Source organism: Megalops cyprinoides, chromosome 25 (assembly GCF_013368585.1).
Source record: "Megalops cyprinoides isolate fMegCyp1 chromosome 25, fMegCyp1.pri, whole genome shotgun sequence".
Classification (NCBI taxonomy): domain Eukaryota; kingdom Metazoa; phylum Chordata; class Actinopteri; order Elopiformes; family Megalopidae; genus Megalops; species Megalops cyprinoides.
Genome location: NC_050607.1, coordinates 8,751,567 through 8,766,731, shown reverse-complemented (window position 1 = coordinate 8,766,731; position 15,165 = coordinate 8,751,567). Strand labels below are relative to the sequence as shown.

Genomic DNA, 15,165 nt, shown 5'->3' with positions numbered 1-15,165 from the left:
GATGGTTTTTGGTTTGAAGCCTGGGTCAGGCATAGCTGTTAAGCCCTTGAGTGTGGTGCTTTACCTGGCCTTCTTCGATAAAGATCAAGTTATATCAAGTTTTAAATATCAAGTATAAATGAATGGCATGTCAGATGCCACCAGAGTTATTATAGTGATTAAGTTTCAGTTTAAAATAATGCTATTTCAAGTACAAGTTTGCCATAGAGTGCACTCAGAATTGTTCTGCAAGTACTTAAAATCTGTTAGATACAGATTTAATCTGCCTTAGATAGAGAGTTCAATCAGCTATGCTGTGTTTTCTGACTGGGTTCATGCTGCACTTGCTGGTTGTGAGTGCCGGGTTTGAGGGAATTGTCTGTGACTGCTGTTGTTTTCTCTACAGTGAGAATGATGTGAGAGACATTAAGCTGAAGTCATACCCCTCCATCACTAATTGGACACAAGGGCAAACACCAGTACAGTCATGAGTAACAGCACCACCCTCGACCCTATCCTCTTCACACCCACGGTGGGATTAGAGTATGTCCTCATCCCTTTCCTGGGGGTCACACTTTTTGGGCTCCTAGCGTCCATGGTAACTCGTCCTGAAACATTTTCCTTATGAATACATAAACAATATCTGAATATGACTGTACTTTACCTTAGTAATGGCCTGTAAAATTAAATCATTTTATTAACATAACACCTTTTCTTTGACATGAACACTGGGGCTTCACCTCTTTTCCCAGGGATCTTACATAAGAAGAAAAAGGTCAGTTTTCGCCTTGTTTATCCTTAGCTCTTCTTTTTTAAAAGACATATTCAGGTGAGAGAATGTGGCAAAGTGTTAACTCATATGGAGACATTAGAAAAGCTTCAGGTTTGCTGAACATTCACTGGACAGGTCTAAGATAAAATAATAATGATGAACTCGTTCAATAAAGTCAACAGTCAACAGTCAAACATGCTAAATTGAATGTTTATCTGTTAGCATCTAAGAGATCAACACGGTTTTATTTTTAATAGTGCACAATACTATCCACGTAAGGTCTAAGCTGGTGTCACTTGCCTGTGCTGTTTGGTATCACTTAGATCATGTATTTGATTTAATGACCACAGGCACGCACAAGCATGTAACGCTACTTTGTGCTTTACTCAGGGCTGACCAGTTCCGGCACACTCTGGCTCCCCTCTACATCTACAGCGAGTGCAACTCTGACAGTGAGGAGGGCGAAGTGGAGTATGACAAGCCAAAGGTGAGAGACAGGAAGGAAGAACAGTAGCTAAGAGTGAGGAAAAAGAATATATAACAGGATCTGAAGGTGAGAAACAGCAGCTGCACCTTTCCTTTACATATTACCACTGTTGCAGAAAAATATTACCTTATTAACTCACTTTTCAGACATCCAGGTATCCAGGTAAATGTACATGTTAGCATGTTATCTATTTGCTGAAACAGTTCAGGCTAAGTTCATTTCAGAGGTAGAGCTCCAGTTTTGCACCAAGGACCCTTGCCTATAAAAAGTTCCTTTTTTGCTGGGAACTTAATTACTCACATATTATTCATTACTCACATATTATTCACATAGTCCGGTGTGCAGATTGTTTTAGTACAACTTCCAAAGGATCCACCCCTATGTATTTTATGCTGCTCCTAGTTCAAGCTCTGGTCGCCTCATGCCCGTACTGTAACTCCCTCTTTGCTTGTCTACCTGCCTGTGCCATCAAACCCCTGCAACTAATCCAGAATGCAGCTGCATGACTTGTCTACAGCCTCCCTAAATACAGTCAAGTCACACCCCTCCTCACTTCGCTTCACTGGATTCCTGTTATCGCTTGCATCAAGTTCAAAACCTTGCTTCTGGCATACAGGACAGTGAATGGGACAGCCCCCTCGCACCTACAATCGGTCTTAAAACTGTCTGTTCTGCCAAGACTCTGCGGTGTATTTTTAATTCTGTGATCTCGTGACTGTGATGTATGGTAGTATACTTGGTTTGCCTTGTCTAGTCAGGTTGCACAAGCTAACTTGTGGTAGGGCTTGAATAGTGTTGTGCTCTCACTCACTGGTCTGGGAGTGTTGTTATTCAACTTAAATGGATACACTTCAGTTCTTTTGTGCTGGAGGCTGCTGGATAAGGGCTAAATGAGCTATATGACTGTAATGTAATGTACATTTCACATTTCAGAGCCTGAATGTATTTTACATATACAGTACATGCCTATGTTTCATTGCTAAATGAAGGAGGAGTAGCATAAATCTATACCTTGCTGATTAAAGCCCTCAGCACCTCGCTAAACAGCCAAACAAGGCAACAAGTACTCACATTTCCCCTCTTGCCTGCCCTGCAGGAGCTCTTCTGGGAAGGTGAGGAGGACTATGGTGGGCAGCTCAGGGAAATGAGGTGGGACTGAGTGTGACGTCATATCCTACTGAGAAGATTCCAGCCAACAGAAGAGGAGAATTGGGGTCTGGGCAGACGGCAGAAGGACCTGGAGCCACTCATATGGAGGAAAATGCAAATCCTGGTGTTAACTGGGATTAAAGCTGTCCTGTCAAAAAAAGAAAGAGGAGAGCTGAGTGAAATAACACTATATTTAATTTTGTAAAATCATAATGGATTTGAATATTTATCACAGTTTAAGTGAAAATTATGAATTTCACACATCACTCTATTTAAAGTGAAATAATTTAGAGAAGGCACTCTAGTTTTTGATCCTTTTGAATATGTACATGTTGCCTTAGAGCCCAGGGCAAATCAGGTGTATGTGCAAATCACTGAAAAAAATATGCTTCTGTTTTAAATAAACACAATTTTCTGGGACAGCAGAGCATAACTTCACAAGAGTTTGGTGAATTTATCAAACGTGAACTGCACCAGAATTTAGTAATTTCCTGCACTGATCTGAGGTCAGCCGCAGAGGAGAGTTTGTTGAAGTCTGCTGTTATCTTGCTTTTACTTGTCCCTCCTCAGATCAGTCTTTGTTAAAGGGTCCCAGGGCTGGTTCCATGGGAAAGGATAAATCTGGGGAGATTGTTCAGCGTTTACAGGTTGGTGTCCACAATGGGCTGTTGGATTGGCATGTGCTTCATACAGCGAGTGAAACACTTTCCCTGAGGTTCACTTAACTTATTGTCTTTTTTCTGGTTTATCACAGTATTCAGCCTTGAGTTAAGTATACATGCTGAGTGGATTTGTAGAAGGTAAACTACTGGTCATATTGTACACAGCAGCTGTACATATCCTTACATAACACACACCTATGTTCTTGTAAGAAGTTCTTTTGATCACATAGGTGAAATTCACATATAATATGAAACAAGCTTCTGCTCCATTATCCAATGGCGAGGTTAGCCTCGATAGCCAGAACCAATCATGCCGTTGTTGTCAGTTTACACTTCTGTGAGCATAGTCATAGATGAGATCTACTGATAAAGATCAAGTCTGTATTCTACTTCACACAGCAGTGCCTTATGTTAAGACTCTCTCCCTCTGATTCCTCTAGACAGAAAGCTTGCGGCTGACATACTTCTCTGAGACATGCACTGGCTGTCACCTCACTGTGTCAAAGCTCTGGTGTCTAGGTCACCGCAGAGTCGGCGATCGAGGATTAATGACCTGACGGGCTGTAACAAAGACATGGCCAGCATTAACCCTGACCTCTGTCTGTCTTTCTGATGTCTGGGGCAGCAGGTATGCTTGCTGTGACCTTGACCTGTTGGTCGGGTGGGAGTTTGGGTCTGGCTGCCAGCCTGCCACAGACAGGTAATCCTGTCTGACACTCACCATGCTGAGTCTGCATTTGACAAAACTACACACACACATGTGCGCAAACACATGGACACACACTCGCATGCACAAACACATGGACACACACCTATACACATGCAAAACATACATATTTAGACACCAGCATGCACATACACACACACATATTTGTAAAAACATGCATATGTGCTCAAACACACACAAATACAGACACCAGGACACACAGTCACATACAAACATGTGAACATTCACACACACACACACCTGCATACACATAAACAGAAATCAGCACACAAACGCTCCAGTTCAATACACATATTCATGTCAAGAGTGTGTGCGCACACACACACACACACACACATACACACACACACACACGCACGCGCACACGCACACGCATACACACGCGCACACACACACGCACGCGCACACACACACACATACACACACACAAAGATGCACAGAAATACTTATAGACACCAGACAAGCACAAACGTTGACACCTGAAAACAAACATTTTGTTCTGATGTTGTAGGAAAGTCACTTAACCTGAATTTGAGCACAGCACTCTTAGTAGCCACTCATATTTTGGAGTGATTATTAGTAGGTTGCACATAACAGACATACACCAACACAAAATAATAGTTAACTCTTCTGCTGATGAACGCCTGTTTTAATTTGCTCGTATGCCTATGCGAGGCATGAACACCCTGGCCAAGAATATGCTCGGACATCATCGTTCTAAGGCATACGCACTACTGCGCCTGCGTCGGTACGCCCTATTGGCTAAAGAGTAAACGGTTTCTATGTGAGGGGTTGCGCCTCGTATTACCGAATATCAACACGAATTACGGTAAAGATATAGGCGATCATGATCTGTGCAGTGTCTGCGAAACGGGATGGAACTGTTCATTGGAATGTTGGGTTTAAGACTACGTAATTACCTGAACGTCATTTAGAGAGATTAAAGCAACTGGCACCATAGCATTTTACATGAGTATGGTTTAGCAAACTAGCTGGCTAGTTAGCAGATAGCTCGCTGTGGTTCTGATTTGTTTTCAGTTGAAGATTTGCAAGATTTAAAACAGTGTGCAGCGATGTTTCTGCCAGTTTGACATATTTTATTGTGCATTTCTTGGGTTGTGGTAATGCAATCGTCCCAAGACGAAGTTTTGTGCTTTGCGAATGAGTCCGCGGAATTTCCGCATTTTCTTTTCGCTTACATGTGGCCCTGATTTCTGAGAGAGGACTCAGTGTAATGCCAACGAAAACAACAATTCAGACACGATTGGAGGATTCTTGCAACGCCAAGGGAGCGTCTCCAAACTAAGTCACTTGACTAGCACCGGACGGCTATTTGTCGAGTCAGTGTGGGAGAAACTCACTTTTAAAAAATGAAGGCCTTCCAAAAACTGCAAGTTTGCACACAAACTTTCGGGGCAAGCAGAGTATTGTAAAAGCCCTGCTCGTTCAGTTTCGCTTTTCCCGTGCACTTGCCGAAGTTGCTGTGATGCTCAGGATGGGAGCGCAGGATCATAAAGTGAACGTGCTTGTCAACAGCTGCAGGCAGCTGGCGCGCAGCCTCCTCTTGCTCGCTCACTATATGACGGCGTTCGTGAGCTTTGTTTCGCGCTCGGTGGACGGTGTTATGGTGTTGGTGAAGTGGACTGCGCTTTCCGCACAATATACCGTGTCGGCGTTTGACTCTGCGTACAGGTACCTACGCTGGTGGGGTAGAAGAGGAGGCAGAGATGCCCTGGAGACGCGCAGGAACGCGTAGTGACTGGAGGGGGCTGTTTCCGCGTTGCAGAGGACTTTTGGGACCGCTTCACTACGGAGCAATATAACAGGCGAAATGGCCCACGTGGACGTCAACCTTTTTCTATCACCAGTGCATTGCATTTTTTTTAATTACTATTTTACTGCTGTATTTTACAATATAATGAGTAATTATATATTATTATATTTTTTCCCCTCTGACATTGCTGAACATTTCTTGCAGCACAAGTCCTGCCTAATCCACTCAAGACCAGGTAGCTGCTTCTCAAACACACTGGCAATTAGGCAGGGTTGGACACAATAAGAACCCTCCACTGTGATCAGACTGTGGTTAAACTGCTTTAGAACAGCATGAAGTGCAGGGAGTGTTCTCTGACCACATTCCTTGAATTTAGAAGTCCACCGGCATGATCTGTGCCAGAACGGAGGGGTGCATTGGCTGCATGTGTTAGGACCTTCATGGTTTAAAGGTCCACCACTTCATGTTATTTTTAAATTCTTTTTCCGTCTCACACAACCACTTTTGGAATGGCCAATTGCACTTTGGGCTCATCTCACTGCGACAGCCACCGCACTGGTGCATGAGTGCTAAAGCAAGTACAAAGTACATGCAAACCAATGGCAGTTTTTCACCCGACAAATCCAAGTGCATTACAGTGAAGTGGGTGCCAGCTGAAGGATGTGCACTACACTACTGCCATCATCCTCAAACTAAACACTTTTAAAACCGCACTCTCAAATCCTGTGTGAAAGACATTGTCATCTTTTGTTTTACAATGGCAAGGTGTTTTTTTTTTTTTTTTTTTTTTTTAGCAAGGCATTTTTAAATATTTTACCTTTTAGATAAGGTAACTGAATCTTTTTTTTTTCCCAACATGTGCTGGGCATGAACAATCCTTTTGTACCTTTTTTGAAGGATGGTTGTGAACCTTGTAGAAGCAACTGTACGTAGCTTCATATCGATTGGTATAATGCCAACTTGAGTCTTGGAGCTGTGTTTTCTTCCTCTGGACTTTGAGAGAACTAGCAGCTCAGTGATACACTCTTCCAGACACCTTAAAAGACAGAATCATTTAAACTTTTGTATTTTTTACACAGAAATTTTTTCATCTTAGCCGTAGGAAAGGTTCTCTGGTGTTACAGTGCATAATTTGTTGTCTACAACAGCAGGAACTGTAGCTGGTGATCTAATAGGTGTGCTGCCATGTTTTATCCTCTGTGATAAAAGCAGGTTACAGTGTGTAAATCCTGCTGTGTAGTGACAGTGTGTTAGGCATTTCTGAATGCTGAGGTGGGACGCTGCTGTTGTACACTAAAAACAAGTTAATCTGAACGGCTTCAGTAAACATATGACTAGTATATCACATGTATGCTATTTTATGTAAGTAACCCAATATAAGGGTTTGGGCTTCGTAAAAAAATGTTAACTAACAGACCATACTAAAATATCACAGTATCACAATGTTCTGCAGGGATGTGTATTCAGATTCCTGTGTCACTGTACGTCACATACTTTACATACAAACACAGACATGATTTATGAATCTACATATAATTCCATTAAAACCAAATTAAAGATGTACTGTGTCTATCATGTTTCTTCTTTTTCAGCCGTTGAGATCACACCACTTCACAGATATCTGTTACAGACTTGCAGGGAGGCACTGTGTCTAACTGGAGCAGATAACTGAAGGTTTTCTGAGAAAGTGCAAATATTTGACAATGAGCACCGGTGTTTGTGTGGAATATGCTAAGCACTCAAAACCTTGCAAATGCACGTCCAACTATGTGACATTCAAGAGTATTTTTTTGTCATACAACAATCCACTGTTACAACATATTTGTCACTTTGTAACTTTTCCATCTACCCTTGTAATTTTCTCTGTATTAACTGAACTACAAGGCAAAAAAAAGCATTCTCACTCACTGCAGAATCATTGGTAGTTGGCCGACCTAGATAACCGTGACCCTTCTGGTTTCTAATAATTCCTGAGTCAGCACACACAGTGCATGACAGTTGCTTATTTTACACACTTGTTAGATATATAACGTTAGTGTTACTAGCGTTGTTTGACATGGATAATTCTTTTGCTAGGGAGTGGAGTCACTGAGTAGATATCTTGGATTTCTAGAAGAACTCAATCTACACCAGAGCATGCTCTGCAGCGGTTTTCAACATATGACTGAGCAAATACATAGTCACACTGAACTTTCAGACCGATGTTCGTAATAAAGTCAAAGACAGTTAATAAAGAAGCAGTCTCTCATAAATGTGTACTACATATACAGCCGCAGAAGCCAGTCTCAGAGTTAGCGTTGCAGGTGAGTATTACCCTCTTATTCTGAGTGTTGGGCTCCAGTGGAAAAGTATGAAAACTGCTGCATCTAGTCGAGAGACTGAGGATGACGTTTTTACAGTCTGGAGACAGCATTATGCCGAGCAGTGAGGGCAGATGATGCTGTTTAGCAGCACATTGTCAAAGTGCCTCTTGAGTCTACAGCCTGAACAGGGGCCATGCCTTCACCCAAACGGGTCTGTTCACATCTCAAGAAGAAACATCCTCGTCACTATTACTGTTAAATCTCCTTTTAGCCACTTTGCAGTGTTTTAATACATCTTCAAAGTAAAGGTAAACCCACTGTGTATTTAACTGGAGATGCCCAAGCTACTCAGTCAGTATATGAAATGAAAAACTCTTTAGTGAAGTCTTTCACACTGTATGCAGACTAATGCAGCCGATAATGCAGCTGACAAGAGCGAGTTATCGTCAGTCTGAACGTGCAAGTTGGAGAGATTAATAATATCCATTTCACAGAACATGGAACACACGTGAGGAAAGCGAGATGTCCAGCCCCTTCCTAAATTCTCTCTAAGCTGTTTAATTGCGGCTCCTGGATTATGCTGAGCGATTAGTGCCAAGGAGAGAGTGGAGGAGAGAGGCGGTGACAGCAAGGGGCGGGGGGCGGTATAAAAATCCCAGGTGTATGTTCACCCCCTCCCAAGTCCCTGTATTGTGTGACTGTGAGGAGGGATCCTTCACAGTAGACCAAACGGGCGAGTCAAGTGCACCCTCCTTCAACCGAACTCAGTCTCTGCAGCTCCTTCTTTCTCTGGGTCGGCCACTGCGATGGGGAACTCTAACGGAAGCACTGTGGATGACCTGCAGGCGGTGGAGATGCACCTGTGGTATAAGAAGTTCATGACCGAGTGCCCCTCTGGGCAGCTCACCCTGCATGAGTTCAAGCAGTTCTTCGGCCTCCGTGGCCTCGACTCCGAGGCCAACGCCTACATTGAGCAGATGTTCCGCACCTTCGACATGAACAAGGTGAGAGGCTGAACGTAGGAACAGCACTAATGATTATAACCATAATCACAGTTGTTGCGATGATTCCTAGTTCATCTGTTATGCACCGGATCTATTGAACAAGGCGGTCTGTGAGAATTCGAAACTCGGGGAGAGAGCGTTTTGTTAAATGTACCAGGCATTTATGAATGTCCTTTGTAAGAACCACAGTGTGTTCCCATACTGGGGTCCCACAATGTCCTGTGGACATACAGGGACACAAAGCCTTCCATAGCAAGCAGTTGATAAGCCTTAGCAATAACGCTAAGAACCACAAGCCATCTGAACAGATACCCTGTTCCACAGCTGAACCTCATAATACTGAAGTCCAGGGCATTGAACGGCTGGGCTGCTGCGCCCCATAATGCTGCTACCCTACAGTGTAGGGTGAGGCGTATTACGAGTGACTGAATGAATGAATGAATTACATTTATGCAGTAACTCTCAATGATCCCAAAATGCTTTAAGGTGTGGGAGGGTGCAGAAACTCACCTCACCTACCACCAATGTAATGAAAAGAGTAATGTTGCTCTCCCAACTGGTGCACAGAGCAAATAATTAATGGCAGAACGCTATATGCAGGAATGAGGGAGAGAGATTGAAACCAATCAAACTGGGGATTTGATCAGTACAGTGAGAGAGCCAAACTGTTACTTAAACGAGGACACAGAGGTTAACAACCCTACAACCCCTGGCCCAGACACTATAACAACACAATGTCTGAGGATCAATATTTACACTGGCTGCTATATTTGGCATGCCCTGTCAGCTCTAATTACCATTACATTATCATTGGCTTTAGCTCTGACTGAGGGCTATGACCAGGACAGGAGGAGACCCCAACTCCTCATCCAGCCAATCACTTTTCCCAGTCTTCCTTCAGCACGCTTCCTTGGCTCTGCCCTGTGTTAATTATTTTCCCCTACAAACACACAAGCCAAAACAGGAGACTGCCGAACACAGTGGGACAGTATCAGAGACACAGTGTGACAGTGACTTTGACATAGTGTTACAGTCAGGTACCATGGTGTTACAGTATCATTGACACTTTTACAGTATCAAAGACATAGAAATAGCATTACAGTATCCAGGACATGGTGCTAATGTGTCTCTGACATTGTGTTACAGCATCAGGGACATGGTGTTATGGTGTCTGGGATGTGGTGTTACAGTGTCTGGGGCATGGTGTTATGGTGTCACGGACACAGTGTTACAGAAATCTTGCTGATAGCTATACATGCATGTTCATGATCTTTTTTAAAAAAGGAAACTGGAGTCTCTGCCAACCAAGAAATATATATAATTTTTGGACATATGTCTTAAATGAGACAAAATATCCATCATTGTCATGCAATATGTGACTCTATGCATACAGAGTATTATGTCAAAGGTAATATAATAATACAGGTAAAGTTTTCCATCACCAGACAGTGGATGGGAAGCATACAACTTTAGTCCAGTTATAGAGAACATAATTAATCCATTCCAGATCTGACTGTAGTAATCCAGCAGCCTTAAAGAGGGAAGAATCCTGTGTGGGGCTTTCCCTGTCGAAAGGCACTCCTGCAGGAATTAGCTGAGTCTTCCTTTTCGAACTTGCACACAAAGCAAAATCTCCTCACATCCTTTTTAATCTTTGGATCTGAAGAGGTTATACAAAAAACACTTTGTTGGCAGCACCTGCCGTTACCTGCGGCAACCCTGAGCAATGCCCATGCCAGGGGCAGTGCGACCAGAGAGGATACAGGATTGCAGAGCCAGGAGCTCGGCAGCTGTGTGAATGCCTGCCAACCAACCCCCCTCACCCCTCAGGTGTGGCGGCTCTGACCCTGAGTATGACCGTCAGACACCCGGCTTAAAACTGTGGATTATGAAAAATGGTGGAGCGAATGGCAGCTGTATATAGACAGCTTATGATATTACTCGCTCCTACCTGGGATAACCAGAGGGTGAATGTCTGACTGCCACGTGCTATCCCCACACTGCTGGCCTCAGCAGTGTGGATCAGTTTAGCGCCATAATCTCCCACTTTCAGCGCTCTCATCTCCACACAGTGCAGGACACGCTCACTCCTTGTGTTACAGCGATGATATTTTTAGATGGATATGAAAGGAATCCAGCTTTGCTGGAAGCATGGCACACTAACATTGCTCAAACTCCCAAAACCTGTTCATAATCACCTTGGATACTGGTGGATGTCTGACCCTCATTCCTCCGATTCCGATTCGGGTCTTGGGCTCAATGTCTCTATCCCCCTTTATCTGGATTCTGAACATCACCCACTTAGTTACTCTTATTAGCCCTTAAATTACTCTATTCTGCCTCTCAAACATCCACAACTTAACTTGATTCCCACCAAAGCAAATGCATAAAGCTGCGCCACGGCAGCACCAAGCACAGCCGGAACCCCCACAGTGGGCAGACGACCCTGACAGCACTGTCGCTCTGATCGCAGGACGGCACCATCGACTTCATGGAGTACGTGGCGGCCCTCAGCCTGGTGATGCGGGGCAAGATGGAGCACAAGCTGCGCTGGTACTTCAAGCTGTACGACGTGGACGGCAACGGCTGCATCGACCGGCACGAGCTGCTCAACATCATCAAGGTGAGACCCGTAGCACGGCATGCAGTGCATTCTGGGTGCAGCCCGCTCACAGTGCAATGGACAAGTTGTACAGTTCAGGCAATAACAACGTCACCTGTTTGCTGACAAGGCGTATATTCAGCAGTGCAAACACGGCCGACAATGAATAACCTTGAAAGCCATTTTGTTTACAGTCTCTCTCTCTCTCTGTCTCTCTCGCTCTCTCTCTCTCTCTCTCTAATCATCAGGCCATCCGGGCAATCAATGGAAATGAGAGCCAGGAAATTTCTGTGGAGGAATTCACCAACCGAGTGTTTGACAGGATCGACATCAATGGAGATGGTGCGTCTCCTCCCTGTCACACCAGACAATACAGAAATATTAATTTGCTGTGGCAGATCCCACTTTTAAGACTTAATTTTAAAAAAAAGAAAAAAACAAAGGACTTATCAATTACATGACACCATTTCCAAATTAGTCTGGACATTTTTCATTTTTTTTTTTAACTGAAAATGAAAAGGCCCTGAACTCACCTAGTCATTGGCAAACAATGAACTAATTTCTCTTCAAACAGATTGTTCACTCTCCTCTGATTGGTCTAGGTCCCCCATGTGGCACATCTTGGCAAATCATTAATGAATGAGCCTTGTGTATAAAATAACTATTTCACAGTCTCCAAGAGTTTCTGCTGCCAGCTTTCTGCACATAATTCCTGTCAATTCACTGTCCAACACTCTCCTGTCACACAAAACTGTCTTTGTAAACAGTCACTGCTTCAGATATCTGGATCCTGACATACTGAGGATATATGTTGCGTATGTAAGGTGCTTGGAAGATGACAGTATTTCTTACAGTGTGATGTATGGTTAACAGTGTAATTTCAGTACAGTTCCTTGTTCTGATACCATTTGGTCCTATCTTTGCCCGACACAGTCATCAAACAATGTGTATATGTATTTGTGTGTGCGCATGCACGTGTGTGTGTGTGTGTCTGTGTGTGTATGTGTTCAGGGGATATTCAGTACATGAAGTATGTATTTATTTCCCACTGTGCAGTGCCAATTCTAACATCTTCCCCTGTTGTCTACTAGGGGAGCTGTCTCTGGAGGAGTTTGTGGAAGGGGCACGTAAGGATGAGGACTTCATGGAGGTGATGATGAAGAGTCTGGATCTCTCTCACATTGTTGCGATGATCCACAACAGAAGGCACAGCGTTTAGACTGCAACACACCCTCACCCCTGATCCTTGACCTCGGCCTCCTCTCTGCCCCATCACTCCACATTTAACAGGTGCTTTGTTGTGAGTGTGCTGCCCCCTGCTGGTGAGGCAGCCTCCCTGCCCACAGGCCAGCTCTCCCACAGGCAGCAGCACATGTTACACAATGCTCCATGTTAATATCTGAGATGGAACTAATAGTGACCTGGCACAGGCAGGGTCATAGGTCACAAGAAGGCTGGAGGAAGAGTGCAGATCAGGGGAGAAGGAGAGGATCATGGGTGAGGAACATTGACCGCTCCTTGCAGCTGTTACATCCCAAAGCAACAACATTTTTTTTTGTTTTTTTTAAGTCAAATCACTCCACCCAGAGGGTGACGTTTTCACCGAAACAAAAATTTACTACACAGTCAGAACCAAGCCGACAAAGACTGACAACTTATCCCCACCTCGACCACCAGCGCAAGCAGCACCACAGTAGTATGGCTGAAGTTTGTGCTTACATTTGACCCCCTGAATCAAGCTGTGCTTTCCTGTACTCCTTTCAGGTCATTCAGGCGTGTGTTTAGTTTCGAGGCAGTTTTCTGTCAGACACAGCACTGTTTCCTCTCTTTACTGCTCTGTGCCATGGATATTCAAACATGCCCTCAAAGGGCCCAGGAACCCTGGAGCCTGGATGAATGTACGATGAGTACAGGATATTTTAAGGTTTACCAAAAAGTGCACACACACACACACACACACACACACACACACACATACAAAGTACACTCACCTATGATTGGCCCAGACATATCGCATGTGGGGTTGTCCACACAAAGGAGGGGGCACCTCGTTTGTGAAGACTGAAGCCACATAACCTTTATCAATGTTAACGTCCAAGATTAGCATTTTATGGCACGTGTAGAAGGACAAAGACTAACTTCCTCATCGTAAAGCTGTGACAGCACTCTCTCTCTGTTTTTCACACATAGCATGTTTGGCCAATAATGCAGTACCTGAATGGAACAGCACTTTCTCATATTGCTTTGGCTGCAGGTGTAAAGTTGCACACAGTTTAGAGCTGCTAAACGAAAAGTGTGTACACAGCTGCACATTTAGGATAACTTTGAAAACACAAGGATTTGCACAATCTGCACGTAGTTCCCTGGAATTAAAATATGTTCATGCCAACTTAGATGTAAATATACACAGCCTAGGCATTTTGAATACTCTGAGCCTGTGTGTGTATGAGCGTCTGTGTGCAAGTGTGCGAACTGCAATGGCCTGCCAATTCTGCCACTAGAGGGCGGTGGAGCCAGGATCACCATTCTGTAAAGCCATGGCAAGGCTTATGCCTTCTACCATGTAGAAGGACTAAAGAGATTATTTTTTTGGAAAAATAAAAGCGCTTCTGGTTTTGTTTGTACAATAAAGATGTAAAGCTGAAATCTGAACGTGTTGTTTTATTTTCTAAATGAAAACAGACACTAAATTGATGCAACGCACTGAAATGTTGCTTAGCATAATAAGACTGGCACTATCAATGTTTGCATGCTGACCTGGGAGAAGGGTGAGCTGACGCTCCAACACTCTGCCCGCAGACTGTCCAGGTGGATCACCACCCAGCAGGCGTTCAGTGCTCTGAGAGATTAGGGAGAAATGAGACAGGGAGAGAGATGCGGTGAGACAGAGCGCAGCACTGTTCTGCTGTCAGAGAGAGGGGGGAAACTAGCTGAGACCACAGGCGTGATCGGTGGGGGGCAACAGGGTGCATGCACCTGTGTGCGACCACAAGGTCAAACAGCACGTCACAGCAGCGTACTGGCGCCGGCACCCTCCCGGCACCATGGGGGAAAAATCACACCCGCAGACCCAGATCATGTCTGACTACAGCCTGGGGCCTGCACAGAGAGGCGTCCCAACAGATCATAACACAAGCTGGGCCCGGCGCGCGCGCACTCCCCCAAAAAAATCAATACATTCAATTTTGCAGAAAAGAAACACCCACTCTCAGCTCAGAGGTGCCAGGCCTCATCAACACATCCCGCAGGTATCGTGGGTTTGATTTACTGAACACTACAACAAGGGGCAGGGAGCAGTACGACTGAACACAGTATCCCTGAGCAACACCATCACATGGACCTCCCATCATGAAGGTTTGATGCTCACATCCCAAGAGGCCCACAGCTGTTTGTACCCTTGTACAGTTTCATTAATATGCTTAACATCAAAAGAAACACCACGCTCTTTATCCATGGATATTCACAGAAATATAAAGTACACAGCTGTTAGATATTGATCAAAACATTTTCTGTTATTACACACTTGGTAAGGAGAATAGCAGGCCTGGGTGAATTTCATTGAGTTTCACTGAGTGTATTTCCCATGGGCAAAGGCTACAGGGAACATGAGTTCTTTAATGGTATGAGGCTCATTTTTCTCATTTTCACATTTAAATTAAGCATGACAATACTTTTGCTTTTTTACCCTTCCCTAGTTTTCACCATC

General features: G+C 44.2%; 1 protein-coding gene across 1 annotated transcript; it reads left to right on the top strand.

The window, feature by feature from the left end:
• The first annotated feature begins 8,659 nt into the window (after positions 1-8,659).
• Positions 8,660-12,678, top strand: LOC118771941 (guanylyl cyclase-activating protein 1-like). Its single transcript, XM_036520127.1, has 4 exons — positions 8,660-8,857; positions 11,331-11,480; positions 11,708-11,801; positions 12,551-12,678. Exons 1-4 carry the CDS (start codon positions 8,660-8,662, stop codon positions 12,676-12,678), a joined length of 570 nt encoding a protein of 189 aa, XP_036376020.1.
• The last annotated feature ends 2,487 nt before the right edge of the window (positions 12,679-15,165 follow it).

Bases quoted from the DNA above. Each gene is read 5' to 3' on its own strand.
- LOC118771941 (XM_036520127.1), top strand. From the start codon at position 8,660: ATGGGGAACTCTAACGGAAGCACTGTGGATGACCTGCAGGCGGTGGAG. The intron at 8,858-11,330 runs GTGAGAGGCTGA...CTCTGATCGCAG, and splicing joins GCACCTTCGACATGAACAAG to GACGGCACCATCGACTTCAT. The intron at 11,481-11,707 runs GTGAGACCCGTA...TCTAATCATCAG, and splicing joins AGCTGCTCAACATCATCAAG to GCCATCCGGGCAATCAATGG.